Below are 24,925 nucleotides of genomic sequence, written 5' to 3' on the forward strand. Positions count from 1 at the left end.
GATATTCTACCAAAGCAATACTTTGCGAGTTTGTGCTTGTCATGCCCCTCAACTTTACTAGGTTTTGACTCATCCATACATGAACAACGAAAACTTAAATTGTTGATTAATCCCTTAACTTTTTGAAGATTCATTTTCTATACTCTTCATTCATCATTCATCACTCTTTATAGTTTTTCATTTTCATATTCAGACTTCTCAATCAATTGCTTCCAAAATGACTACACCACAAGATATCGTTGGGGCAAGCGGCCTCTCAAGAATGGTCTCCAATAGCATGAACCTGAGCGGTTCCCCTACATTAAGTTTCCATTCTCCACCCTCGAGCTATGGAGGTTCGATGTCGAGAGCAAATGCGCAAGCTCAGGCAAAGCAATTGAAGCCATTTGATAAAGAAAACATTAAGATTTTGCTCTTGGAAAATGTCAACCAAAGTGGAAAGGATATTCTTACCGGACAAGGATACCAAGTTGAATCACTGAAGAGTTCTTTACCAGAGGCCGAATTGATCGAAAAGATTCGGTATGATGAATGAAGCCAACAAAGAAGCAAGCCTTGCTAACAACTATTGTATAGAGATGTCCACGTCATTGGAATCAGATCGAAAACCAAGCTTAACGAGAAAGTCCTTCGTGAAGCCAAGAACCTGATTGTGGTGGGATGTTTCTGTATTGGCACAAACCAAGTCGACCTTGACTACGCTGCCGCACATGGAATCGCAGTCTTTAACTCTCCCTTCGCCAACTCCAGAAGTGTAGCAGAATTGGTCATTGCGGAAATCATTGTCCTTGCCCGTCAACTCGGCGACCGATCGAATGAATTACACAATGGAGTTTGGAACAAAGTTAGCAACAAATGCTGGGAAATTCGTGGAAAGACTCTTGGTATGTAATTGCACACATGCCTTCTTTTAGCATAGGGCTAATTTTCTATTTCAGGTATAATTGGTTATGGCCACATTGGATCGCAACTATCTGTTCTTGCCGAAGCCATGGGCATGTCGGTGATCTACTACGATGTTGTCAACCTCATGGCTTTGGGTACTGCCAGACAGGTTCCTACTCTAAACGAATTACTCAATACCGCAGACTTCATCACATGCCACGTTCCTGAACTTCCAGAGACCAAGAATCTCATTGGAAAAGCACAATTCGATCAAATGAAGGAGGGAAGCTATCTTATCAATGCCTCCCGTGGTAGTGTGATTGATATTCCAGCTCTCATTGAAGCCTCGAGAAGTGGAAAGATTGCTGGTGCAGCTTTGGATGTATATCCAAGTGAGCCAGGTGGAAATGGACCATACTTTACAAACGAGTTGAACGCTTGGGCGGAGGATCTCCGTAATCTTAAAAACATCATTCTCAGCCCTCACATTGGTGGCAGTACCGAGGAGGCCCAACGTGCTATTGGTGTTGAAGGTATGTGCTTCTCCAGCATTGGAAATATCGTCAGCTAACATGATCTTCTAGTTGGTGACGCTCTTGTGAGATACGTGAACTTGGGTGTTACCCTTGGAGCTGTAAACTTACCAGAGGTCAACCTTCGTTCGCTTACACTGGACGAGTCCAACCACGCGAGAGTAAGTTCATTTCCCGTAACTATACGATCGATTTACTGATTTCAACAGGTTATCTACATCCATCACAACATTCCTGGTGTTTTGAGAAAGGTTAACGAAATTCTCGGTAACCACAATGTAGACAAGCAAATTACTGATAACAAGGGCGATGTAAGTAACTTTTGGTGTTTAAACTGTTGCAATCATGTGCTAATACCGTTCAGGTTGCCTATCTCATGGCTGATATCAGTAACGTACAAACTAGCGATCTCAAGGAAATTGTTGAGAGCTTAGAAGGTTTGAGCTGTAAGTTCCTCTACACATATACTCAATCATACAAAACTAACATATTCAGCACGTATCCTCACCCGTGTGCTTTATTAAGCAACGAAGAAATAGAATCGGATGTACAAATTTGCATTGGGAGTTTTGAATTAAAAGGGCATTCAACAGGAGTGGCGGCGCTTGGTCTTGGGGTTGCATCTAAACAATCCCTTCAACATAGGCAGGGCGGGAGACAAAAAAGGTTCACCTGAGAATTGGAAAATCAGATCAAAAAAGTTGTATATTAGGCGTAGGATACAGCCCAATACATTTATTCTATTGGAAATAAAACACTTGCTGGCTTCGATCATCATCTTGAGGAACTAATCAAATTAATCGTGTAGGGTCTGTCTCGAAAGTAAATTACAATTACTTGAATTACAAAATTTCAATAACGTGTTCAATGAACAATAATGGCCAAGCGGCACTGATCCGAATATCATGGAGGAGCCATGAGGATTGCACATAATGAACGATTTCATTGATTTAACACAGCTATTGATGAACCGAAAAATATAAAACTGTGTTAGAATTACGCTGTTCGAGCCAGTTTTCTGCATTCACACCTCTATGGCCATGTGAATATCTTCATCTTGTTTCTAATCTAGTGTTGTGAGACACAGGAGCTCGATTTTGGAATACCACGACAAGTTCATTACGTACCAGGTTGAAAAAATCGATGCGAGTTTTCTCCTCTCCTCAATCATTTACATTCTCTTTACCATACAGACCTCTCTTGTTCATCGCACAACAATCAATCAATCAAACAGTCAATCTACTCATAACAAAGAAAACGCGCACGAAACCAAAGGGTATTTTTAAAGTGTTCGATTAGATTGTTAAATAAATACCAGGTATTTCTTTGAATAAATACCAACGCCCAAGACCAATGTATATATGAAAGGGTATATAGTGTAAGGAAGGAATGCCAGCCATAAATACAGATTCCCAATGTACACCGAATCAAACATTAACCCATATATACGGAGCACTGTTTACCCCAGGGGGACAACATCCCATTCGTTCCAATCCGATCGACAGCAATCCCTCATCCGTCAAACATCCGAGACGGGAACGCAGAAGCTCACCCCGGAATTGCCGAGAGAGATCCTCGGATTCGTGATCGAATCGACCCACCCCGTACTGTACTTTTTACTAAAGAATTACCACCGGTCCCGTGTTCCGGACGCCCTGAACACTTATCCCGTCCGTCCGTGTATGTGTCCATTCCATCCGTGTGCTGCTGCACGGAAAAAGGTATCAAAGAATATCCGAATATCGAAATCTGTCCGTCCCAAGAACCAGCCCAAGAACCTATTACTATGATGATGATGAAGGACGATCGTCTCGTCCCACTTATGTACTTTTTTTTTCTCCATCTCTTTTCTCCATCCTGACTATCCAAGCAAGTGATTTGTGAAGAGCCTCTCATGAGACGCTCTTTCGTTCCATCCTCTCATTTGGTTCTTGGTATCCTTGAAAATCTTCAAACGAGGGAAAGCTAAAGTAGCCCGCTGCTATCACTTTAATCAGCCAATTGTCTTCTTAGGGAACTTCAAGCCCGCAATCCAGAAAAGGAAATGCAGAGAAAAAGAAGGGCAAAAAAAAAGAGAGAGAAATAGAAAATACTAACATTGGAAACCACCCGAACACCCCTTCATCCCCAATTCCTGCTTACAGCTCCTGGCCAATCCGCTGCCGCTCTCCGGACTCCGAGGACTGCGATTTCCAGGCGTCGAATACGCACTGCCGCTATCTCTCCTCGAGCTCCCTCCATTCATGTGATCTTGCTGAGCCGAGTAGCTAGCCACCCTCGTGAGAATCGACGCCGCTTTGGTCGAAGCATGGAGCGTAGCGAGATCCTTACGCGAGGCATTGCCGGTGACGAGGGAAGGTGCTGTGGCATGTGCTCTCATGAGTTTGGGTCGAGCAGACATGCTGGGTGAGGATCCGCGAGATTGAGTTTTGGTAGACATGGTGAAGTTCTACGGAGGGGAAAGAGGGGGATTGTGATTGGTTGGGTCACGTTTGATGTACGGTCGAGGCGAAGGAATGATCGTCCTGTGATAATATATAACCTTTCGTTTTCTCCACTTGGGTCGAATGATAATCCGGAGCAGACCGATTGATGAGATTGGGGGAAATTGATGATAGATTTGAAGCTTTTGACGATATTAACTCTTCGTAGAGAAGTAAGTGATCAAGAGTGTATTAATTCCGGGGCAGGTTTTCCAGAAGGAAAGAAAGAGGAGTAAAGAAAGTCGGGCGATACACTTGTCTATATTAAATAACACACACAAAAAGCATGGCAGGCCTGTCAAGCAAATGCAAAACACTACGTAGATAAACAACTCAGGCCAATTTAGGACATCCTTACCAGAAAGCCGATAAAAAAGAAAAGGGTCGGTCTGGCCACATGTCAGACGGTGAGCTAATTGCCGCAATCATTGCGTCCACGCCAACAATAATGATGTGGTGGGTTGTTAATGGTTATGGTGTTGTACACATGCATCAAACGTGCATGGGAAAAGGTGGGCAAGCTTACCATCCAAAATACACTATCAATGCTGACCCCTCACTCGGGCCCGCCTTACTGGTTGCCCCCCAATAAATGCCTGGATACGACTCAAACTTTACGATAATATGGCGTTCCCCCCCAATTCTCGAGAATCTTGGAACTTGGGAGAATTGATATATATATTGGGTGGTTTGACTGCATACGATACTTGTGAAGCCACTACTGTACCTACTTTCTGCGGTTAGAATACGGTAATGTCGTAATGTCGTATGTTTTGTCAAACAAGTCACCATGCTCAACCGAGATCTGACAAGACAAAAGTTAAAACATTGGTAAGGTAAAATAAAATCGTTGTTCTATGTACTAGACTACGTTTGGTATGTTAGGCATTCATACTGCATGCAGGTACATATTGTGCGGCCCGAGTCATGACTGTTTCTCTCCGCGCGTGATCAATGATCAATACTGTATTTCTGGGTCAGTTTCATAAAGTCTCACTACTGCAAAATTTCTTGAAGGGGTACATACTCATCCCAACTACGTCCCTTGACAGCAGCAAGTTCCTCCTCTGTCATTCTATGACCAGTAGTAAAGTATCCTAGTAGCAATTGTTCAGCCCTATCACAAGTTATGGATGGTAAATGATGCGTGCAAGACTGACCTGCTGTAATCTTTGCATCAATCTCGACCCTCGAATCCGCTGGGATCCATGATTCAGGAAGCTCAACTCTCTCATGGATGGGGATTCTAGACGTTTGTTTAGTAATGGAAATCAACGTCGCGTGCTTGGTTCTTACCCTTGACCGACTATGGCATCGTGTTTCATGCTGTAAATATGGTTACTCCTGCGTCTTATGTAGTGGATTCAAGCAACTTACTTGCTCATACTTAGCATTCTGTCAATTTTCTTTATTCCCAGCCAATGAAGAATGTCGGGCATCAATGCCTGGAAACGCATATCCTTTACACCGGCAATATTTTCCGTGCGCTTGAAATATTCCGAAGCTCGATCAAGTCCACGCTTTCTAGCGTTATAAACGAGGTACTACATGACCGAGTTAGATGGCTGTCTCAAAGATCCAGAGAAGTGATAAATCATGAAGATCTGAGGGGATAAAATGCGGATGTCATCGGAAAATGATTAGGAAGTGGGGAGATTCTGTGGTGAAGTGGGTATTGGAACAAATCGATAAGCCTCGATGAGCTCCACAACAGAAGGATAAATGCAGTGCAGACAACCTATCAGCCGCGGAAATATTCAAATACCTTTGTAACCTCTCCAAGAGCTCTACCTTCTTTTCTGAAGTAAATCACTCGGGAAGCAGTTAGTCATGGTGTTGAAGCATTGTCAAATACATAACTCACCGACTAGAAACGCAAGAGTCAGTAATTGCCTGTAAACTTTTGAAAGGAAGCAAGGAACAAAAATTGCATGAAAAAGCGAACATAGTTGAGGATCCAAATTGTTGCCCATGTGTCATTGAACATAAACTACGAAATATGCAAACAGATTTGAATATCAGGGTTGTGAAATGAAATCGATTGTACTTACCCCCACTACCACCCTTTTGCGCCTCCTTGACAGCCTCCTCGATACCATAGATCAGGTAAGGACGGCATGTACAAATATCAGATCCGAACACGTCACTTCCGTTACACTATCACAAGAATCAGCATGAAAGATCTCCTAATCGTAATACCTCAAATTTGCGGCATTTGATTTTTACCTCGTCATGAATTCGTAAAGCTAGGCGAACATTCTCATCTGACATCTTCGCGGGGTCTCCAAAGCAGTAGACGGTCAAACCACCTATAGATAATTAGGTATCTCCACGATAAATCGAGATTACTATTTCATACCAATTGGTGGCATGAAGAGCTTGATATCTCCTCTGGTAATCAATTCGGGGTATGATCCACCAGTGTGCTCGAACAGTGCTCTTCTCAGAACCCCTTCGGCTAGACTATGGGTAAGCAGAACGACTCCCGAAATTGTGATAGAAATACGAACAGATGCCAAATCGCTCAGCCACCCCAGGTAAATACCAAACCTATTACGTTATTAGACGTATATCTTTCAAGCAGGCAATCAACATACTGGTTCCACGGCAAATTTTGTGACTGCAAGTTCACCAGCCTCATTCAAGCAAATCTTGCCATCCGGCTTGAGCCGACCTTCACGCACGCTAGCTTCTAATTCTGGTAGCTATAAATTTCATTAGATTTATATTACTAACTTGCTGTTTGAGGTTGCAAACTACCTTCATATGAGCTCGGGTGATTGCTATAAATGATCAATATAATTAGTTCCGCTGTCTAATACGATGTCGACCTTCCAGAAGGCTGTCAGAGTACATACCAATAGTAGGTCTAATATCAACTGAGTTTTGTCAGCCCAAAGCTACTTTATGCCCTCATTTGGGGACTACTTACCATTCTCCTTCTCAATTGTGTCCTTGAAAAGCCATGGAGCGAGATGGCCCAAAGGATCCATCGATACTATCTTTTTCTTGTCGGCCCATTGAGGGAAGGGTCCGATGTTGGCGGCAGGTTCTGTGTTTGTGAAATCTGGCCTGGAATGTGTTAATTTGTTTACATATGAAATTCAGGTTGTTTGAAGCCTACTTATGGTCTGCCTTGATTTCCTTGCTAGCAACGGCCAAAGCATAGTATATCGAATAGGATCCACCGTGAGCTATCAATGTCTAGTATCAGATTACATCACGAGTTATTACGGGCAACCAAAACATACCTCCAATTGCTAAGACAAACCGTTAGTATACGAACAATCTATGAACTGGTGAACAAACTTACCGTTACGTCTTCGGGCTGTTTCTGTAGCTCTGGAAACAACTACCGGTCCTCTGATTTGCGGGTCGCTATGACCCCATTCCATAGGAAGTGGATTGATACCGGATTGTCCAGGGTATGTACTTATATCATAATTCAGTTCAAATGTTTCTATTCCCTACATGCATTCTGAGAAACTCACGTGAGAATGATTCGAGAAGTACCGGTGCTTGCTTTTTGGGTATAAGAAGGAATGGGTGCTTCATCGGGCTTCGCCGCCGAGATTGTTGGAGACTTGGGCACCTCCGCTTCATTCTCATCCTTGGATGCACTTTCATCATTGCTTGCAACAGGCTCGGAAGGTTTGGAAATAGTTGCCGAATCAGTAGACGCAACATCTCGAACTTCCTTCATGCCAGCTAAGACATTGACACGACCGGTAATAGCATCGACGTTAGATGACAGCTGGATCTGGTTGAGTTGTAGATTTTTGATGGAATTCAGGATCTCCTGCATTAAAGCGGTCTGGTCAGGAGGCGGAGAAGACATCTTTGAAGGCAGTTTGGGATATGATGGATTTCAAAAAGAAACGGGTTTGAGAGGAAAGTAAATGATTTCAGTTAATTTAGAATGGGAGCAAGCAGATCTTATAAGTGGAAGATGAGGGGTAATTGGGAATCGGCGCGTTGGTATTGTTTGCTTGTCAGATAGCTACTAGGTAGGTAGGTAGGTAGTAGGTAGTAGGTAGTTAGTTAGATAGCTCTCCAAAGGAAGGCACAAGAACACGTATTACGTGAATAACAAAAATGGTAAAGTGACTTTCCTCTTTCTCATGGATGATACGAGGAAGGAGATAGATAGACGGATAGATGGATAGATTGAGAGAAAGTGGGAACAGATTGATGAAAGTTGTATGCTAGTTGGTCATATTTGGCTGGAGTCTGTGGTAATGGTGATGGATTGCTCTGCTATCATTCACTTCCTTATAAAGCTGTTGTCCACTGTCCAAATTGGGCTGGCTGTATCTAAGATAGCATGATTCCGAGGTAGGTCTATCAGCCCCACTCTGGAGTATAAAGACGGAAGGGACTTGCACTATGAATTACCAGTGGCTAGGTATATAGTACAATTTACCATTTACCATTTACAATTACGATTTACGATTTAATATTTACGATTTACGATCTACGATTTACCATTTACCATTTACAATTTACAAAGAAAGCCCCGTGCTCATAGTCTCAAAGAATCATATATGATGTGCGTACCTAGTAGAGATATTAGCCGTAGTCATTGATTCAGTCATTCTCGCTAGCATGTATCTAGCATTGATTCGATTGAGCCATCGTCCTGTTGATATATACCTACCTACCTACCTACCTAGTACCTATTAATTCCTCAACTTTGAGTCACAATTGATAGTCCTGATTGATAACTCTGTATCAAACCCAAACCGCTTTTAAATCACAACCCATCTTTGTTAATACAAGTACAAGCCATACCCACCCACTCACCATATCGACCAGTACGTACGTACCTACATCATCGGCAGCTTCCTAAAATTTCCCAAATTTCTTTCCAGGGAGTGATATCGCTATCGATAAGCCTGTACCCATACAAACCAGGTATCAAATTCCAAGAACCAACCCATCCAACCCACCCAGCAATCAGCCTGAGCCTAAAAAGATCCCCCCTCGCTCCCAAAGCTTTGTGACGCCTCGGACGCTTAGAAACTAGCAGCACAGGCTAGCAGTCGCGTCTTTACATCTTCCGAGCCGCGCTTGAGTCCCACTGCATTTTCTTAAACATACCTTATCATTACTCCTAGCCAAATTTAAAGAAATTCAAAGAGCATAATGGTAAGCAAATATCAATCTTCAATCTCTCTCGTTACAAGCTTCTAATCCATGCGTTAGGGTAAACGTAAGGCAGCCAAGAAGGTCCAGGGTCCTAAAAAGGTACATCATTTTTTCGCAACTTTCCCGATTCTCTTTGACTTGCGACATATACTGACAACTTGCAAAGAAAGAAGTTCTTAGCACAACTTTCCCCTGTCTGTTTTGTAATCACGAAAACTCCGTCATCGTGAAGATTGATAAGAAAGCTGGTGTTGGTCACTTGTCCTGCAAAGTATGCGACCAAAAATTCCAATGCGCCATCAACTGTAAGTTTTCTGCAACAAAGGAAGTCTGGTAGAGGATCATGCAAAGCTAATTTTGACCCGCATACAGATCTGTCGGCTTCCGTGGACGTATACGCCGATTGGGTTGATGCTTGCGATGCAGTCGCAAAAGAAGGAGATGATGGAGGAGATCTTGCCCCCGAACGCGCGCCTGCTCGACGTTCATCTGGCGCTGCTGGGAAGGGCGATGCGGATGACGATGACAATGATGACGACATAATGGGAGACGAGGACGGGATGGGTGGTTACGGTGGCGATGGAATAGTTGCGGACGACGAGGATTATTGAGCTTGGTATTTTTGGCTTGGGTTGTGATAATTTAACTGTTTGGAGTTTGGGAGGCTCACGGTTGGCGAAGCTCTTCACATGGTTTTGCCCTGCGATTGATAAATGGATTGAAATCATCACCTCTTTGGTTGCAAATCATATTGGTACAAGTGACAGATTGATTGGATACACCAACGGATATTGTTATTTATTTTTTTCTTCTTCTTTTGGTAGATAGCTAAAATATTAAGGAGACATTGAAACCCAGATCTTCTACATGGTATAGAATCTATCGCCAAAATCACCAAGGCCAGGGACGATATAACTAGATGAACATTAGCAAAATTCAATACTATCCGGTGAGAATCATACTTCTTTTCGTCGAGACCCTATCATCATGTCAGCTGAATTGTGCACAAAAGATTGCAATAAGTGAGTACCCACCTGATCAATAAATGCTGTTACCACTCTAACCTTCTGGTACTTCTTAGCGAAGGACTCGATGCCTTCTGGGCTTGCTATCAAGTTCAAGAACAGAATTCTTTCTGCTGGAACTCCTCGAGAAATCAAAACGTCTACTGCCATTGATGCAGATCCTCCTAAATCAAACATCAGAATGGCACCATTCGAGTTTTGGGGGGTGTGACTTACCTGTAGCGAACATTGGATCAAGAAGCAATACCCAACGTTGTGCAATATCTTCTGGAAGTTTATCATAGAAGAGCTTAGGCAACGAAGTTTCCTCATCTCTTTGTATCAATATTTTACCAATTCGCACGGAACGACAGCAATCCCGTAGTCCCTGCTCCATAGCTTCACCAGCTCTCATGATGGAAACACCGCATATTTTTCCTTGGAATTGGACTCCTGCATATGTTCGACCAACTGGGGTAGTGATCGTGTGCTCTACCACTGGTAAATGGTTGAGACCTTCCTCAACCAGTAAACGAATGATTCGGTTTGAGTAAAATATGAAATCGGCTCGCTGCGTGTTCTTGTCTCGGATCATGCTATATCACTCGAGGTAAGCATGTAGTATGGGTACGTGCAATACTTCAATGACGTACGTGAGAAGAGCAATAAGCTGCGGGGTTTGAGGTAATGTGTGAACATTCTCAAAGGAAACTGGAGTTGAAACGGTTGCAACAGGTTTCTCGGGGCGGTAATCAGGACCGACACTTTGTGCGGGTGATTTGACACCTTCTGCAGATTCAGAAGACATTTTGCTGTCAAATTTACTGAGGGGTAGAGCTTCAATGGAGCACGCAGTCGAGATTGACGATGAGGTTTTTTCTCGCTATTTGAGTTAGTGGCCAATTTAGTGATAATTTTGTAGCTTTATAAAGGTAGTAGCTAGAGAAGCTTGATCATTCACTCACCTCAAGGGAATCCTGCTGGTTATTGCTCAAAATGCAGAGCTGCAAGAATCTAGTTCACAACTCTGCGGAGCCCTCCGTATGATTTCTCGTGGGGCCGGTACAAAGCGAAATGCAGTGTGCGGATGAGTAGATAAACTGATAGCCGATAAGAACAGGGACTGTCTTGGCAGGCTCTGAAGAGTAGGTGCTATTCCAATTCTATGACAAACTGTTTTCAAAGTAGATACATATAGATATTCTGGACTTCTTCACAACGGGAATGGGTCAAGAACTAATATTGCTTATTACCTGGTGAAGAGAACAACTTTTGTTGTTGCCAGGAAATAGAAATCAGTAGTTGACGTTAAACTTCAATCAATATAAGGTTGTCGATTTGCGGAGAATTACCTAGTACTGCTAGGTAGCTAACTGTACACAAGGTTCACAAGATTGTCAATCAATGGCGGTAGGAAAATCGTAGACTTTGGAACAGATTCCAATATTTTCCTCAAGAAAAATACCCCTCTACACTCAGGTATATTTTGGACTCGTGCTAATAAGCATGTTTTAGGATTTCAATTCGTGAAGACTGTCTAAGCTGGAGAACAATGACTGTTAGTTTTCTTCCAATAACATTCACCTTCGGTTGGGTGGAGGTCGGAATAACGTTTTCCCGGTGCCATCCTTAGGTAATCTTAGTGCCCTTTCCTCGAGTACTCTGGTAATCATTGCTTTGAACATTCCATGATTGATCAATTCAAATCTACAAACGTTTCCGTCAACGGTTATAGCAACCACCACTTCCTCACAAAGGCACTTTCGGCAGTTGAATGTCTTCAAGGCCGTACCACTCAAGGTCCTATATAAATGACATTTTATTGAATAATTGATTTGCGACAGTGGCATTTCCAACACTCGATGTGCAGATTCACCTTTGCATTTCCCGAGCTACCCATTTCCCCCGCGCAGCATGGCGGCCCATGAAAATATGGCGAGGCCTGGGAAAACAATAACCACATATGGAAAGCCGGCAAGGAAACATCTTGCAGGCCATAGCTATACAAAATTGGTCCATCGCACAACACCTTCCGATTTAACAAAGACAGGTCTCATTACAAACAATGAGCCCAGTGCGTCGAATCATGAAAGACCTCGCGATGTCTACAAGCCTTCACCTAGCACACCTTCTGCCCCAAAAATACAATCTACTGTCGATTTATACGACGTGCCCCTCAGCGATGAAGAGGACCTCCTTTTAATGCGCAAGAACGTTACCAAATCTGCACCGAAACTTAAAGTGAAATCTGCGATGTACGACGTACCTCTGGGCAATAAAGAGGATGAAGCTACGAGGCGGAAGAATGTTCCCAAATTCAAACAGAAAGCTTCGCAAACTTCTACCATATATGATGTGCCACTCAGCGAGGATGATGAGCCCCCCTCGGCGAAGAAGAATCTCTCCAAATTACCACCAAAGGTTACGCAAAAGCAATCGACCATTGGAAACGCGAAGCATTTCATAACAACAGAATCCGCGAATGTTAAGTCGGTGGAAATGCCCGATCGTAAGAAGAGGAAGTTATCACCAGCTGAACAGCCGCGACGGGAGCCTTCCAAGTTTGCAGCAACTTTGCCCAAGGTGCCACCACATCCTAAGATTAGGCAAGCCAAGCCAACTACGGATACTTTACCAAAACGAAAGGTCGTTCATGCTAAGCCTGTTATGGAGTCTATCCTGACCAAACCAGCAGTACATCGAGGTCCACAGAAGCAGAGTAATAAAACGCCAGTGCAGCAACGACCAAGATCCTCTACCTCTACCGGCAGCGCTGCGAGCTTACGGTTAGCTACAAGTCCTGAGTGTCACATCTCTCCCAAGGCTACGAAGCTATGGGATGCCCTCGACAACGAAACTCAAGAAACCACGATGAGTAGTGCAGATGAGCTCTCTTTAGTCGTGAGTACGCCGAAGAGAGTATATCCAATTGTTAGAAAGTTATCTAAAACTGCGGCTTTTGCGAAATCGGCTAACCTAACTCCTCGCAAACGACTAATCGATTCATTAGTCGAGCAGACGCCTCGCCAAGATTTGGACGATGAAGACGATGATGATGATGAATCTGGGAACGAACATGATAATTCTCAGCTTGAGGATCACTTCCAACATCTGAACAATTCAAGAGCCCAGAGTCTTGTCCCAGAAGTGCCTACTTTTACTGCACCTGCACAAGCTAGTCAAGGCCCCCCAATCGCAGGGCCCAAGTTTACGTATAGTCGACAGCGTTCCATGCTTGTTGAAGAAGACATGATGGAGCAATTGGCTTTTGACATGCCTCTAGAAACTCCACAAAGCTCACAGCGTCGCCGAGGCTCTATACCCAGCCTAAAGCCATTATCAAGCTTCCGCGAGGAAGAGCAGCAAGAAGAAGAAGCCGCAAGTACCGCTATCCGCACGATCCATGAACTAAGGCAAGCGGGAGCGAATAGTCGCTTTGCGGACGAAGTAGAAGATTTGCTCGATCGTATTGGGAGGCCTTCGATAAAGTTGTCGTCTATGCGACGCTCCGGGCTCTTGGACCTAGGTTTAAAAATGAAGGATAAAGCATTCGTTCGGCAATTCCGTGCCCATGGTGCTGAACAGCGACTATTTATCGACATAGGTCAAGAAGCTGATATCGTATCGGGATTTTTGATGACATCACTCATCACGCCTATTTTGGCAGAGGGAAGCGCGCCTCTCGTGGTATCGCAACTTCAACAACAAGGTATCGCAAAGCTACTAGGCCGTCTCATATCAGTTGAGAAAAGCTTTGTCAGTGTGATAAAGGAGCGTAAGACAAATATGTCCAAGATGGCACAGAAATCAATGGCAGCATATCATATTCTCTGCTTCAATTCCAGCATGGAAGGATCTTAGCCCACGTGAACTTTCCCCTCGAACCTTGGCCCTCAAATGCCTTGAGCTTATGGTCAGACAATGTAGAGAAGCTGGAGATGCTAGTGACATAATTTCTGAAGAGCTGAATACCAGTTTGTTTGAGATTTTAAAATTGTCAGATTCGGATGACGCGTGGGATTTCCCCCACGGAACAGAAGCAGTCGACTTTTATTTGACACTTTCCACTCTTGAATCTCACTCTCTTGTGTCGAGAATCGCCCAAGATGAGACAATCTGGATTCATCAATTGCTGCCTATCATAGGCAATACCCTCAATACCGCTTTGAATCGGCCAATTGAGAGCTTTGGCGAGCAACAAATTTTGGCATTGAAATTGACAGTGAATGTCACCAATCACAACCCGAAAGCTTGCGATGCGATTGTGGACTCGGATCTCATGTTCACCATTCTTCGCATCGTCGTTGCCAAATTCAAAAGCATGTCAAGCTTATGGGCGGAAGAGGAAATCGTCGTGGCTGTGGATAATTTGATTCTTCTCATTGGAGCGATGATTAATTTTGCCTTGTGGAGCACAAAAGCGCTTCAAAATATCAATGATTTTGCTGGGACGGGCAGGGACCCTCTGGATGAATTGATCCGCCTTTTTGTTGATAATAGAGAGAAAACCTTTGAAGTGAGTTCTTGCGTGAATTTCTCATTCTAGTATGCTAACTTTGATAGGTGGACTCTCAGCACGAATCACACAAAAACGTTCCGTTTGGATACTTGTCGGTATTGTTGGGACATTTTTGTTTATTGCCGGCCATCGAGAAACGAATCCGGATTCTACAGACAACAAAAACACTTCGGCCCCTCATCACATCTATCAATGAATTTATCGTCTATCATAAAGCGGCTGACGATGAGATTGCTCCCAATGAAGATGACACATTCCTCACGTTTACTGTGACGAAGCAACTCGAAAGATCTCGTCCAAAAGTTATTGATGATCAAAGGGGCTTAGAACCGAATATAGAAAGGTCTTTGGGGAGGCCGGTCGAGGAAGGCGTTTGATGGGGTGACGATTGTCACGAGTATAACGGGTCACAATGGATATGATACAGATGTCTTGATACATGATGATATATTTTAGGCGTTTAAATCGGAAAGAAAAATTGCAATATACCCTAGGTGCAGTTTTTTCGAAATGGGCGGGATTGGAGAAAGGGGGAAGTTTCAGGAAATTATGATATGGGGGTTCCTTTAATCGAAAATATTCATAGGGGTATAGCTGGTTTTTCACGATTAAACTCTGGCCACCCAAACAACACATTACTATTACCATATTATTATAGATTTAGAGAAATGAAGATATTTTATCACTAGCAGTCTGCTCATCTGATTCTACGTGTTGTCGTGGCAGATTCAGAACGAGTAATCCGTTCGGCTCACCTACTCTGTGTTTGAACGTGTTTGACGTGTGATGAGGTCGAAGTCGGGCGATGGGCTCCGGTCTGGAATGACATGACAGCAAGTACCATTGAATGTAAAGTACTTTACTGTACCTTGGTAGTTGATGATCCAATCCACACCAGGAAATGTCATTTTGCCCAAACTCCAATTCTTGGAACAACCTTATTATACTATTTAAGGAAGCAGCCTCTTTTATTTCCGTCCTAGATTCACTTTCCGGTTGAAAACATAATACAAATCTGGATTCATATAGATTTAATCGTTTTTATTAAACTTTTACTCGGTGCTCCTCTCATACTCTTTCCAGTCTTTTCATCTATCGACCACCGTGGACTTGGGGTGGTGTCGTCTTCCGAGCCGAGCTTAATCTGGGTCCGCTCAGCCTAAATATTAGCGCTCAGGCGCTGTAAGAACCTTAGACTTAAAACCCATTGAAGCACTAATAAAGTGGTCGGTCTACCTACTTTCAACTTAATTAAAACCTCCTCAGCCTTGTCCTGTTTCATCAGACAAGAACCAACACAACAAAAAACATCAAAAGCTCTTCCAGATCTCGCTCTCCTTGTATTCAATTGCAAGAACCCCCTTTTCTTATAATTTTATTCAAAATTATTACTTCTTCTCCATTATGCCTGCACCACCTAAACAACGCAAGATTGCTATTGTAGGCAGTCGATCTGTCGGTAATGTCATGATAATGTGTGGATGTAAAATACAAACAATCAAAGTAACCCTTCTCTTCTACAGGCAAATCTTCACTTACTGTACAATTTGTCGATGGTCACTTTGTAGAAAGTTATTACCCGACTATCGAAAATACTGTCAGCAAGGTCATCAAGTACAAAGGGCAAGAGTTCGCCACTGAGATCGTTGACACAGCTGGTTCAGGTAAGATATCTATCTGCTTGTATACTATTTGATCCAAACTCACATGTCATCACGTAGCTGAAAAAAATACTAATAGACTTCACATTGTAGGATGAATACAGTATCTTAAATTCAAAGCATTTCATTGGCATCCATGGCTATGTGCTTGTCTATTCTGTTGCTTCCATGCAATCCTTTGAAATGGTAGAAGTCATCAAGGATAAGATATTGAATCACTTGGTATGATAGATATTCCAATTCTCCTCTAACCTCCTTCAAAGATCAAGATCTCTGACACTTTATAGGGTACTGAATGGGTTCCAATCACAATTGTTGGTAACAAGAGTGATCTTCGACCAGAGCAGCGCCAGGTCACTGCTGAGCAAGGCAAGGCATTGGCTGAAAAAATCAAATGTGCTTTCACTGAAGCAAGTGCACGTTATAACGAGAATGTTACCAAGGGATTTGAACTCATGATTGAGCAAATCGAGAAAGGTGAAAATCCTAATGAGCCTTCAGGAGATTCCAAATGTATTCTCATGTGAGGGACAAAGGGATTGGAGTATACGTTGGAATATGATGTCTCATGTCTGAATGTGGTTAACTTAGTATGGGAGTTTGGAGTTGGGAGAGGCATCTTTCTAGATATTTAGTCACAGAGGCATATGTCTTGCTATGTCTTCAGTTAACGTTGATATTACAAGGAGGTAGTTTGCGAACGGTTCAATGGTATACATTAAGCGGTATTCACTGTCTGTCCCAACACGTTAGTCTTGTATAGATTGCATTGAAGAGATCTGTACAACCTAACACCATGATTAGCCGGTACTAATAAACACAGATTCAACATGCAAAGAAATGTCAGGCGACAAGGCCCGCCGGAGTGGTAGTGCGAAAAGGGGTAGTGAATAACAAAAACACATATCACGTGCTGAGCACAATCAGCCAGAATGTTATCTTAGCGGAGCCTTGCAATCGCGACCCCACCAATCGTACTTTGAACAATTTACTAGTGACTCAAAAAGTTGACCGGCCCAAATACACAGGATTCCTCGTCGCATACATATTTGAGTGTGTTAAACTATTTTCAAAATGCTTGACGTTAACGATTTCATTACTGAGAGGGGTGGAAACCCACAAAAGATCAAGGACTCTCAGCGCCGCAGATATGCTCCTGAAGAGGTTGTTGATGAAGTGATTGCTATGTATGAGGATCACCGCAAAAGTAAGCCAGTAAACACAAGCCCAAGTACATAGATACTCACAAATGATCGCAGCCCAGTACGCAGCTACACAGGTCAACAGCAAGATCAACGAAACTCAAAAAGAGATTGGCGCAAAAAAGAAGGCCAAGGAGGATGCTACCGAATTATTACAAAAGAAGGCCGATTTAACGAAGGAGAAGAAGACTTGGGATGATGCCGCAGCAGAGAAAGAAGTACTTTTAAACAAGAAGATTGGCACAATTGGCAACCTTGTTCATGAATCTGTGCCTGTGAACAATGACGAGGTATTTTTACATTGGCAGCATACGATGTTCTTCAGCTCCGGTGTGGCTAATGGGTACTAGGATCACAACGAAGAACTGCGTAAATGGGCCCCCCAAGGTGTCACTGTTGAGAAGAAGGACGTTCTTTCGCATCATGAGGTTCTGACAAGATTGGATGGTTATGATCCAGAGCGCGGTGTTAAGGTTGTAGGACACAGAGGTTATTTCTTAAAGAAGTGGGGTGTCTTCTTGAATCAGGCCTTGATCAATTATGGCTTGGAGTTCTTGGATAGCAAGGGATATACACCATTACAGACTCCTCAATTTATGTTGAAGGAATACATGGCGAAGACCGCACAGTTGGAGCAATTCGACGAAGAACTTTACAAAGTTGTTGATGGAGATGCCCAAAACGATAAATATCTTATTGCTACCTCTGAACAGCCAATTTCAGCTTTCCATGCTGATGAGTGGTTGACTGCTAAGGATATGCCTATCAGGTACGTTAGGAAAACCTGGGCGAAAAGATATTGAACTGACTTGAGCTCAAAGATATGCTGGTTTCTCTTCATGTTATAGACGAGAGGCTGGTTCTCACGGTAGGGACGCATGGGGAATTTTTAGAGTTCATCAATTTGAGAAGGTATATATCCTTTGTAGCATGAGTTCAGTCTGCTTTTTCTAACCATTTTAGATTGAACAATTCGTTCTCACCGACCCAGAAAAGTCATGGGAGGAGTTTGACCGTATGATCAGCTTCTCGGAGGAGTTCTACCAATCCCTCGGTGTTCCATACAGAGTTGTCGCAATCGTCTCGGGTGCTCTCAATAACGCAGCTGCCAAGAAATATGATCTCGAGGCTTGGTTCCCCTTCCAAGGAGAATACAAGGAGCTTGTCTCTTGCTCAAATTGCACAGATTACCAATCCAGAGCTCTTGAGATCAGATATGGACCCAAGACACAAACTGGAATTCGTAAGAACTACGTCCACGCACTTAACTCTACTTTGTGTGCAACTGAGCGTGCGTTGTGCTGTCTTTTGGAGAATTTCCAAACTGAAGAAGTAAGTAGAAAGTAACTTTCTGGGGGTTTCTATTTGCTGACTGTAATTAGGGATTGAACGTTCCAGAGCCACTCCGCAAATATCTCCCTGGCGCCCCTGAATTCATTCCTTTCTCCAAGGAATTGCCCAAAGATACTACATCCCAAAAAGCAAAGGGTAAGGTTGAGAAAGCACCAAAACCAAAGGTCGCACCTGTCGGTGCTACTCCAGCTGAGGCGGCTGAGAAGTTGAAGGATATGTCAGTCTAAATAGAGTTTGGCTTTGAACGAGTGGACGAAATAAAGACATTAGATGCCAGCGCTGAGGATTAATGAAAAGCCGAACAGGCAATTCCAATAAACATAAAAGTTATACAATCTGAGAGCCTTGACTAGAAGATGCATCTTATGAATGGGGAGCAGGCGATAGATATTAAACATCAAATCAGAGATTTACTTGCTTCCAATTTTGCTATGAACAGTTGTGTGATGGCATCTATGAGACTAATCCCGACGAAAGACTACAAGAACTGAAATCTTGAGACTAGGGAGAGACACTCACATGAAATCAGTTACAGCTTCTGATGAAGGACGAGCTCTCAAATACACTCACCACCTGCCCGTTGCTTGTCACTAGTCTCTTGAAGTATTCTCAGAATGTAGACTTTTCTTGCACTCTAGGCACTGCTTGACAGTTTCCCATCGAGTACTGAGGCGTCCTGTGGATTCTCACGCCCATTAACAGAATGCGCTGCGATGTTGGGGATCGGAGGTTTCCACCGCTATAGATTGAGCTCTGGACAACGAATTAAGGAGGACAAAAAGTAAAGGTTTGCAGGTCACGTACGAACTAGAGGATAGCGTTTGCGAGATGGTTTTATGTCGCTGCTGCTTTGTATCATGGCGCTATTGCCTGATATTCGGGTACAGCGTCTCTTACGTTATGGAAGTGGATTCAGGTGAAAAGTCCTTTGTGAGATGTTCTGGGATAGAGGGTGGAGGGACAATGAGTGCGAATCTAGACCATTCATGGTAACAGTGTGTATATCCATCTTGAATTGGAATATATACGCAGACACATGGTTAAAAATTCCAGATAAATCCAATAGATGTGCAATATCAAAGACAAGACGCTGAAAACAAAGGATCAATACCTCCCACAAGAAGATCCATTCCTTGACAACATAGCCTCCAATATACCTACCCACTAAGTATGCAAGTACCTACCTACATAGGTAAACATATTCCAAATACATTCACTGCCTATAGAAAGATATATGTATCCAAAAACCTCAACTAACGTCATCAAACACCACATCGCGTCGCCCTGGCGCAGTTGGTCGACCATTGCGCTTTAACCACCCGAGAGGGTGGGTGTTGGTGTTTGAGCCGCGACTGTACTATCCCCATATCGAAGGGCATAGCTGCGAAATAAAAATCCCTCTTCAGAGAGGGGTTTTTCCCCCTAGACCGGTTTTTTTGCTATTTTATTTTGTCGTTTTGTCGTTTTGTTGGTTGCAGGTGGTGGTTTGTTTAGCTGTGGAGTGGGTGACTGGTGGTGGCGGTGGGAGTGAATGTGTTTTTGGGGTAATGTCGTCTGATATTGACGAGGGGAGTTTGTGGGAGTGAGCGAAGAAGATGAGGTCATTGAAGTTGGGAAAGCCTCATGAAGCACGAACGGAGAGAAGAATTTGTGAGAGTCGATAGAGGAAGGACTAGAGAGCAATGGAAATATCAAGTGAAGCCTGTGATGTATAGCTGGTGTATTTATTGTTTGCTTCGTTGATATGATACAGAGAGGTGATTCTCAGTTCTCTTTTTTTCATGCCAAGAGAGTCTCGTCCTTACACTTGAATAACTTTTGCATAATTGCCCTTCCAATGCAAAGATTTGCGCTCGCTCACTTCAAGTCCATCTAGAATCCCACTGCCTCTCTAACTTCAACCATAGTCCTCTCCGCATTCTCCCTCGCCTTAACACCTCCCTTCCTCGCAACATCCTCCACATACCCTTCATCCCCCAACAGTCTCTCATAATTCTTTCTAATTGGCTCCAGTCCCGTGTTCACCGCAATAGCAGTTTCCCGCTTCAAGTCTGCCAAAGTAAACTTCTTTACTTTGCATTCCTCGGCTATTTGCGCAGGTGTTCGTTTTGGATTTTGGGTATCAAATGATGACCATAGTGTGACAAGATTAGAAACGCCAGGACGCTCAGAGGGTGAATAAGAAACGGCGTTCTGGGAGTCAGTCAGGGCAGATGAGATTTTTTTGGTGATGGTGTTGGGTGAGTCGGTAAGGCGGATGCTGGAGATTGGGGAGGGATGCGATTTAGACATCTTTTGGGTGGGGGTTTGGAGGGACATAACACGTTTTGCTGGGGCTGGAGGTGTGTTTAGTTCTAGAGTGAAGCTGATTTGAAGCTGATTTCTGGCGATCGAAATTATATGAAGAATGATGGTGTGAAGAATAAATAGACACTTACAAAGGAGAGTCTGGGGCGCAATGAGATGGGGTCCATATGCATGGTTGAAATTTGTAGCGCATTCACGTGCGAATTCCAGATGTTGGGTTTGATCTTCACCAACAGGAACGTGGGTTGCTCTTTCGTTGTATATTATCAGCTTCGTTTGCAGGCCAAAAGAGACGAATGTGGAAGAAAATGTGATGAAGTGAGTAGATGTTTACTATACGTACCTATGAACCAAAATATCCGCAGCTTGCAGAACTGGATACGAAAACAAGCCCAACTTGAGCTTCGATTTTTTGCCACCATCTAATGGTGAAGCATCATCTTCGAGAGATAATTTACTCTGTTGCATATCAGTGAAATGGCCAAGTGAAGTATGTAAAAAACGGCGGCAGAGAGATAGAGACAAACCTTCCATTGTGTCATACGAGACAGATATCCCATCGAAGCCGTGCAGCTCAATATCCACATCAACTCCGTATGTGCTGCAACCTTCAAACATACAAAATCAGCTTCGTTCACTACCAATCCAACCAAATCTCCGTTTACACCCTGATCTCTCACCACGTTGTCACTCCCACAATACCGAATAAAAAGAACACAGCACCTACAGAACTCTGATGAAACACCGTACTCCTCTCCGGATCCAATCCAATTGCCAAGAGCGTCGCCAAACTCTCCTTCTTCCACCGCTTCAGCTCTTCCCTTTTCTGCGGTATCGTAATCGCATGATAATCCACAATCGAGTAGAATAACTTCGTACTCGATTCCGCTGTATCCTGTAACCGCACCCAGTTTTGCAAGGCCCCAAGATAGTTTCCGAGATGCGGTATTCCAGTGGGCTGAATACCGGAAAAAATTATTTTGGGCGGGGAGGGTTGGGTGCTTTGGTGTCGTTTGGATACATGATTCAGAGGGGCAGTAACTTGCAGAATTCGTGACTTCACGTTCTGAAGCATCTGCCGAGGTGGGCAGCTTTTAAGCATGGTCAGCTTGGGGGGTTTTTGGGAGGCGATTGAAAAGGGAGGGGTAGCTGCACGCGAGTGGAATGATCTGCCTTGAAATTTGATTTTCTATTGCACGTGACTATTCTCGATTTCATATGCAATTTTGGAACGAAGAAACTTTCATATCGGAGGTGAATACTGCTGCAGAAGAACAATTACTCGACAAAAATCCATTGGTGCTAGTGTCTTGATTCATTTACTTTTACATATACATATCATACATCAAGACTTGTCCCAAACTCCACAGTCCATGTGTGGCCATGTGTATTCCCTCTTCATATCTACTTTTCATTCGTCAAATCCTTGTTGGATGTTTTCACGAATTTCAAGCAAGCCCACCTCATGGCTCGACCCTCATGCCCGGAGCGCTACCTCCCGCAGCCGCTTTGAAGCTCTCTCTATTCAAAATCTCCAGAACCTTATCTGCAGTCTTAGTACTCTGCCCCCTACCAAACAACTCCCATTGTGGCTCCATAACTTCCTTCATCTCCTCCATACTAGCATCCATAGCTTTACCCACGCCTATTCATGCACATATTAGTGATATTCCCACCCATAGCAGAGAAGAAACTCACCAATCTTATTATACTCCCAAACATTCGCCTTCATTCCTATCCCATAGTACGCGTGTTTCCTCAGAAAGGCCAACCATAAGCTCACGGTCTCTGGGTGTCCATCCTTGATCTGAATCAACCTCCTCAATGTTTTTCTCTCAAAATTCTCTTGACTCTTTCTTATGACGAAATGCGATCTCGGAACAGTCCATCTCTCTATCATTCTAGGCAGTGGTACAGGTCCGTATGCAGGTAATTTGAGATAATATGCAGCGCGGAGAGCGAAATCGGAAAAGAACTCTAGGTTACGAATACTGTAAGATCGGAGTTGGAGATCGCATGAGGGGACTCCGTATTTTGCTTCGCGGCGGAGGGGCTTGAGGTAGATTGCTTGAACGTTACGGGGGTAACGGACATTGAAGACATCTTCGTCGGATGGTTCCTCGGCGGCAGGTTCTGCTGTGGGTGGAGTTCTGTCGACTGGTTAGATAGTGCCAATCTATGAGATTATCGAGGTAAATACATCGAGGCTGTTCCTGCAGCGGCAGGTTCTGGTGCATCACTGTGAGATCGTTAGTCTCCAAGCTCCAATAATTGAATTGAAAGTGCGTACGGTGATTCGATGCATATCTAACAGACTGGGATGTGAATGGTACAACCGCACATGTGTGGTTTTAAGGGCATTCGAGAAGGACTGGTTTTGCCTGCGAATATTGTCAATTGTGTTCCTTCCTTGCGCAGTAAAGTGTTTTCATTGACATACCGATACTCCCAGCCTACTGACTGTGCGCCATGGTATGCGCGTGAAAATTGGAGTAGCCATGCCTGGCTCAAAGTTATGAGAAATGCTAAATTGGACTTTTTGGGTAGAGTTCTATGATATCGAATAATTTGAGGTTCGGATATCTAAAGCCGATATTTATCCGAGAGGCACTTTCAGGTTCAACCATCTTGATGTTCATTCGTTACTTTCAAGCATTGTTCTCAGCTGAAGAATGGAATACTATAGGCCTTGCAATCTACATACATTTTCTAGATATTACCAATAGTGTTTGGTCTAGAGGAAAGCTATAGACATCCTCCAATCAAGCTTGCCAACGCCCAAATTACTCCTGTCAATTGAGCTCACCGGGAGGCAAACCCCAAGCTCACCGGGGCCAGCATCATGAAATCACAACGTTTACAGGTGAAATCACCGCTCGACTCATTTAACCTTGAGATTTCGGATGGCTGAGGGACAACAGAAAATAAGTAATTTTGTGGGCAATAAAAACTTCGTATAAATAAACTATCTGGGTAATTTCGACCCTCAGGTTACGTTGGTTTCGAGAGTCTGCATCCTACCTTCCGATCAACGCCTGAGCTAAGTAGCAAATGGGCATCTCTTAATACATCTTCAGTTTGATTATGTATTCTATGTGAGCTTTATAGGTCAGATTAGATGGTGAGAATATGGCGTCCAGACAGTTGAACAAGTAAAGTGTCAGTGTGTTTACGAAACCTATATCAACTGCTCTGGTGTTGGAAGGATCGAAACAAATTTCTCAGGCATAATCCTGGCGGTGACACCTCACTGCTAGCCTACAAGGGTGGTTGACATGCTTCTTCATAAATCTCCAAACGATGTTTTCGGCATTGCACCGGCTGGTGTAGAGCACTAAGTAAAAACTTGACAGAGATTCCTCGAGTATGGAATATCCCACAACACTTTCCTTAGTTATCTTTCATGTACTATTAATATGACTATTTTTTCCTCCAGGAAGTCTCTGTCAATATCTGATTCATGAACTGTAATCTTTCTCATGTTTTTGTTTGAAATTGTAAGGATGTTGGCGTCGATGAACACGGCTCATTTCCAGGTATCTGATGTAGGTGGATTGGATGATGGACGTCCGAGAGGAGCCAATCTTAAAAGTCTATCGAGAGTGACTGCGTACACCATTAAGATTCCTGGGCCTGGGCTATCGTTCTTTGGGCTACCCTTTGAACCTTTATCGACTCTACTATGGATAAGAAGAGCCTGATATCAGATTCCATGCCGTCTCTATTCTCGCAAGTATGTCTTCCTGGTCCGGCAAACATATATGACCTAGTCGAGCTCCCTTCACGTACAGAGCTTATTAGACCTCACCACAGCGTCTAGCTAGAGCCGG

At 43.5% G+C, this 24,925-nt stretch overlaps 9 protein-coding genes across 9 annotated transcripts; 5 read left to right on the forward strand and 4 right to left on the reverse strand.

The window, feature by feature from the left end:
- Nucleotides 1-217: 217 nt before the first annotated feature.
- On the forward strand, nt 218-1,942 carry EAF02_010375 (uncharacterized protein; the record flags this gene model as incomplete). Its single annotated transcript, XM_038906423.1, has 7 exons — nt 218-522; nt 577-884; nt 939-1,418; nt 1,470-1,579; nt 1,628-1,729; nt 1,783-1,864; nt 1,914-1,942. 7 exons carry the CDS (start codon nt 218-220, stop codon nt 1,940-1,942), a joined length of 1,416 nt encoding a protein of 471 aa, XP_038753687.1.
- Nucleotides 1,943-2,695: 753 nt separating this feature from the next.
- Nucleotides 2,696-3,858, reverse strand: EAF02_010376 (uncharacterized protein; the record flags this gene model as incomplete). The annotated part of the gene is made up of 2 exons (XM_038906424.1): nt 2,696-3,399; nt 3,561-3,858. 2 exons carry the CDS (start codon nt 3,856-3,858, stop codon nt 3,311-3,313), a joined length of 387 nt encoding a protein of 128 aa, XP_038753688.1. The 3' UTR covers nt 2,696-3,310.
- Nucleotides 3,859-4,704: 846 nt separating this feature from the next.
- On the reverse strand, nt 4,705-8,159 carry EAF02_010377 (uncharacterized protein). The gene is made up of 18 exons (XM_038906425.1): nt 7,393-8,159; nt 7,215-7,333; nt 7,153-7,161; nt 7,026-7,095; nt 6,834-6,973; nt 6,760-6,780; nt 6,662-6,684; nt 6,499-6,606; nt 6,412-6,451; nt 6,261-6,359; nt 6,128-6,210; nt 5,953-6,058; nt 5,667-5,713; nt 5,279-5,445; nt 5,198-5,227; nt 5,062-5,147; nt 4,929-4,998; nt 4,705-4,865 (listed from the first exon to the last, which is right to left on the reverse strand). The coding sequence occupies exons 1-18, from the start codon at nt 7,737-7,739 to the stop codon at nt 4,853-4,855; spliced, it is 1,578 nt and encodes a 525-aa protein (XP_038753689.1). The 5' UTR covers nt 7,740-8,159; the 3' UTR covers nt 4,705-4,852.
- A 107-nt stretch (nt 8,160-8,266) lies between these two features.
- EAF02_010378 (uncharacterized protein) lies at nt 8,267-9,823 on the forward strand. The gene is made up of 4 exons (XM_038906426.1): nt 8,267-9,049; nt 9,107-9,148; nt 9,216-9,354; nt 9,422-9,823. Exons 1-4 carry the CDS (start codon nt 9,047-9,049, stop codon nt 9,658-9,660), a joined length of 423 nt encoding a protein of 140 aa, XP_038753690.1. The 5' UTR covers nt 8,267-9,046; the 3' UTR covers nt 9,661-9,823.
- Nucleotides 9,824-10,861, reverse strand: EAF02_010379 (uncharacterized protein; the record flags this gene model as incomplete). Its single annotated transcript, XM_038906427.1, has 5 exons — nt 9,824-9,964; nt 10,012-10,028; nt 10,084-10,238; nt 10,291-10,649; nt 10,707-10,861. 5 exons carry the CDS (start codon nt 10,859-10,861, stop codon nt 9,913-9,915), a joined length of 738 nt encoding a protein of 245 aa, XP_038753691.1. The 3' UTR covers nt 9,824-9,912.
- A 1,106-nt stretch (nt 10,862-11,967) lies between these two features.
- On the forward strand, nt 11,968-14,949 carry EAF02_010380 (uncharacterized protein; the record flags this gene model as incomplete). The annotated part of the gene is made up of 3 exons (XM_038906428.1): nt 11,968-13,828; nt 13,899-14,569; nt 14,617-14,949. 3 exons carry the CDS (start codon nt 11,968-11,970, stop codon nt 14,947-14,949), a joined length of 2,865 nt encoding a protein of 954 aa, XP_038753692.1.
- Nucleotides 14,950-15,976: 1,027 nt separating this feature from the next.
- Nucleotides 15,977-16,760, forward strand: EAF02_010381 (uncharacterized protein; the record flags this gene model as incomplete). The annotated part of the gene is made up of 4 exons (XM_038906429.1): nt 15,977-16,031; nt 16,096-16,236; nt 16,424-16,455; nt 16,521-16,760. 4 exons carry the CDS (start codon nt 15,977-15,979, stop codon nt 16,758-16,760), a joined length of 468 nt encoding a protein of 155 aa, XP_038753693.1.
- Nucleotides 16,761-17,211: 451 nt separating this feature from the next.
- EAF02_010382 (uncharacterized protein) lies at nt 17,212-19,212 on the forward strand. The gene is made up of 6 exons (XM_038906430.1): nt 17,212-17,440; nt 17,493-17,725; nt 17,786-18,204; nt 18,257-18,347; nt 18,399-18,767; nt 18,818-19,212. Exons 1-6 carry the CDS (start codon nt 17,308-17,310, stop codon nt 19,013-19,015), a joined length of 1,443 nt encoding a protein of 480 aa, XP_038753694.1. The 5' UTR covers nt 17,212-17,307; the 3' UTR covers nt 19,016-19,212.
- Nucleotides 19,213-20,660: 1,448 nt separating this feature from the next.
- EAF02_010383 (uncharacterized protein) lies at nt 20,661-23,595 on the reverse strand (the record flags this gene model as incomplete). The annotated part of the gene is made up of 9 exons (XM_038906431.1): nt 20,661-21,124; nt 21,227-21,345; nt 21,439-21,554; nt 21,623-22,186; nt 22,637-22,740; nt 22,794-23,245; nt 23,296-23,334; nt 23,386-23,402; nt 23,536-23,595. The coding sequence occupies 9 exons, from the start codon at nt 23,593-23,595 to the stop codon at nt 20,661-20,663; spliced, it is 1,935 nt and encodes a 644-aa protein (XP_038753695.1).
- Between the last annotated feature and the right edge of the window lie 1,330 nt (nt 23,596-24,925).

The sequence above is a fragment of the Botrytis sinoallii genome (assembly GCF_014898435.1).
Source record: "Botrytis sinoallii strain Bc 23 chromosome Unknown BSIN_025, whole genome shotgun sequence".
Taxonomy (NCBI): domain Eukaryota; kingdom Fungi; phylum Ascomycota; class Leotiomycetes; order Helotiales; family Sclerotiniaceae; genus Botrytis; species Botrytis sinoallii.

Excerpts from the sequence above, each read along its gene's own strand:
- EAF02_010377 (XM_038906425.1), bottom strand. The coding sequence starts at position 7,739 with ATGTCTTCTCCGCCTCCTGACCAGACCGCTTTAATGCAGGAGATCCTG. Across the intron at positions 6,607-6,661 it reads TCACCCGAGCTCATATGAAG|CTACCAGAATTAGAAGCTAG; the intron begins GTAGTTTGCAAC and ends TGAAATTTATAG. Across the intron at positions 6,211-6,260 it reads GCTCTTCATGCCACCAATTG|GTGGTTTGACCGTCTACTGC; the intron begins GTATGAAATAGT and ends AATTATCTATAG.
- EAF02_010378 (XM_038906426.1), top strand. Across the intron at positions 9,149-9,215 it reads AGGTCCAGGGTCCTAAAAAG|AAAGAAGTTCTTAGCACAAC; the intron begins GTACATCATTTT and ends CAACTTGCAAAG. Across the intron at positions 9,355-9,421 it reads ATTCCAATGCGCCATCAACT|ATCTGTCGGCTTCCGTGGAC; the intron begins GTAAGTTTTCTG and ends ACCCGCATACAG.
- EAF02_010382 (XM_038906430.1), top strand. The coding sequence starts at position 17,308 with ATGCTTGACGTTAACGATTTCATTACTGAGAGGGGTGGAAACCCACAA. Across the intron at positions 18,205-18,256 it reads GCTAAGGATATGCCTATCAG|ATATGCTGGTTTCTCTTCAT; the intron begins GTACGTTAGGAA and ends TTGAGCTCAAAG. Across the intron at positions 18,768-18,817 it reads AGAATTTCCAAACTGAAGAA|GGATTGAACGTTCCAGAGCC; the intron begins GTAAGTAGAAAG and ends GACTGTAATTAG.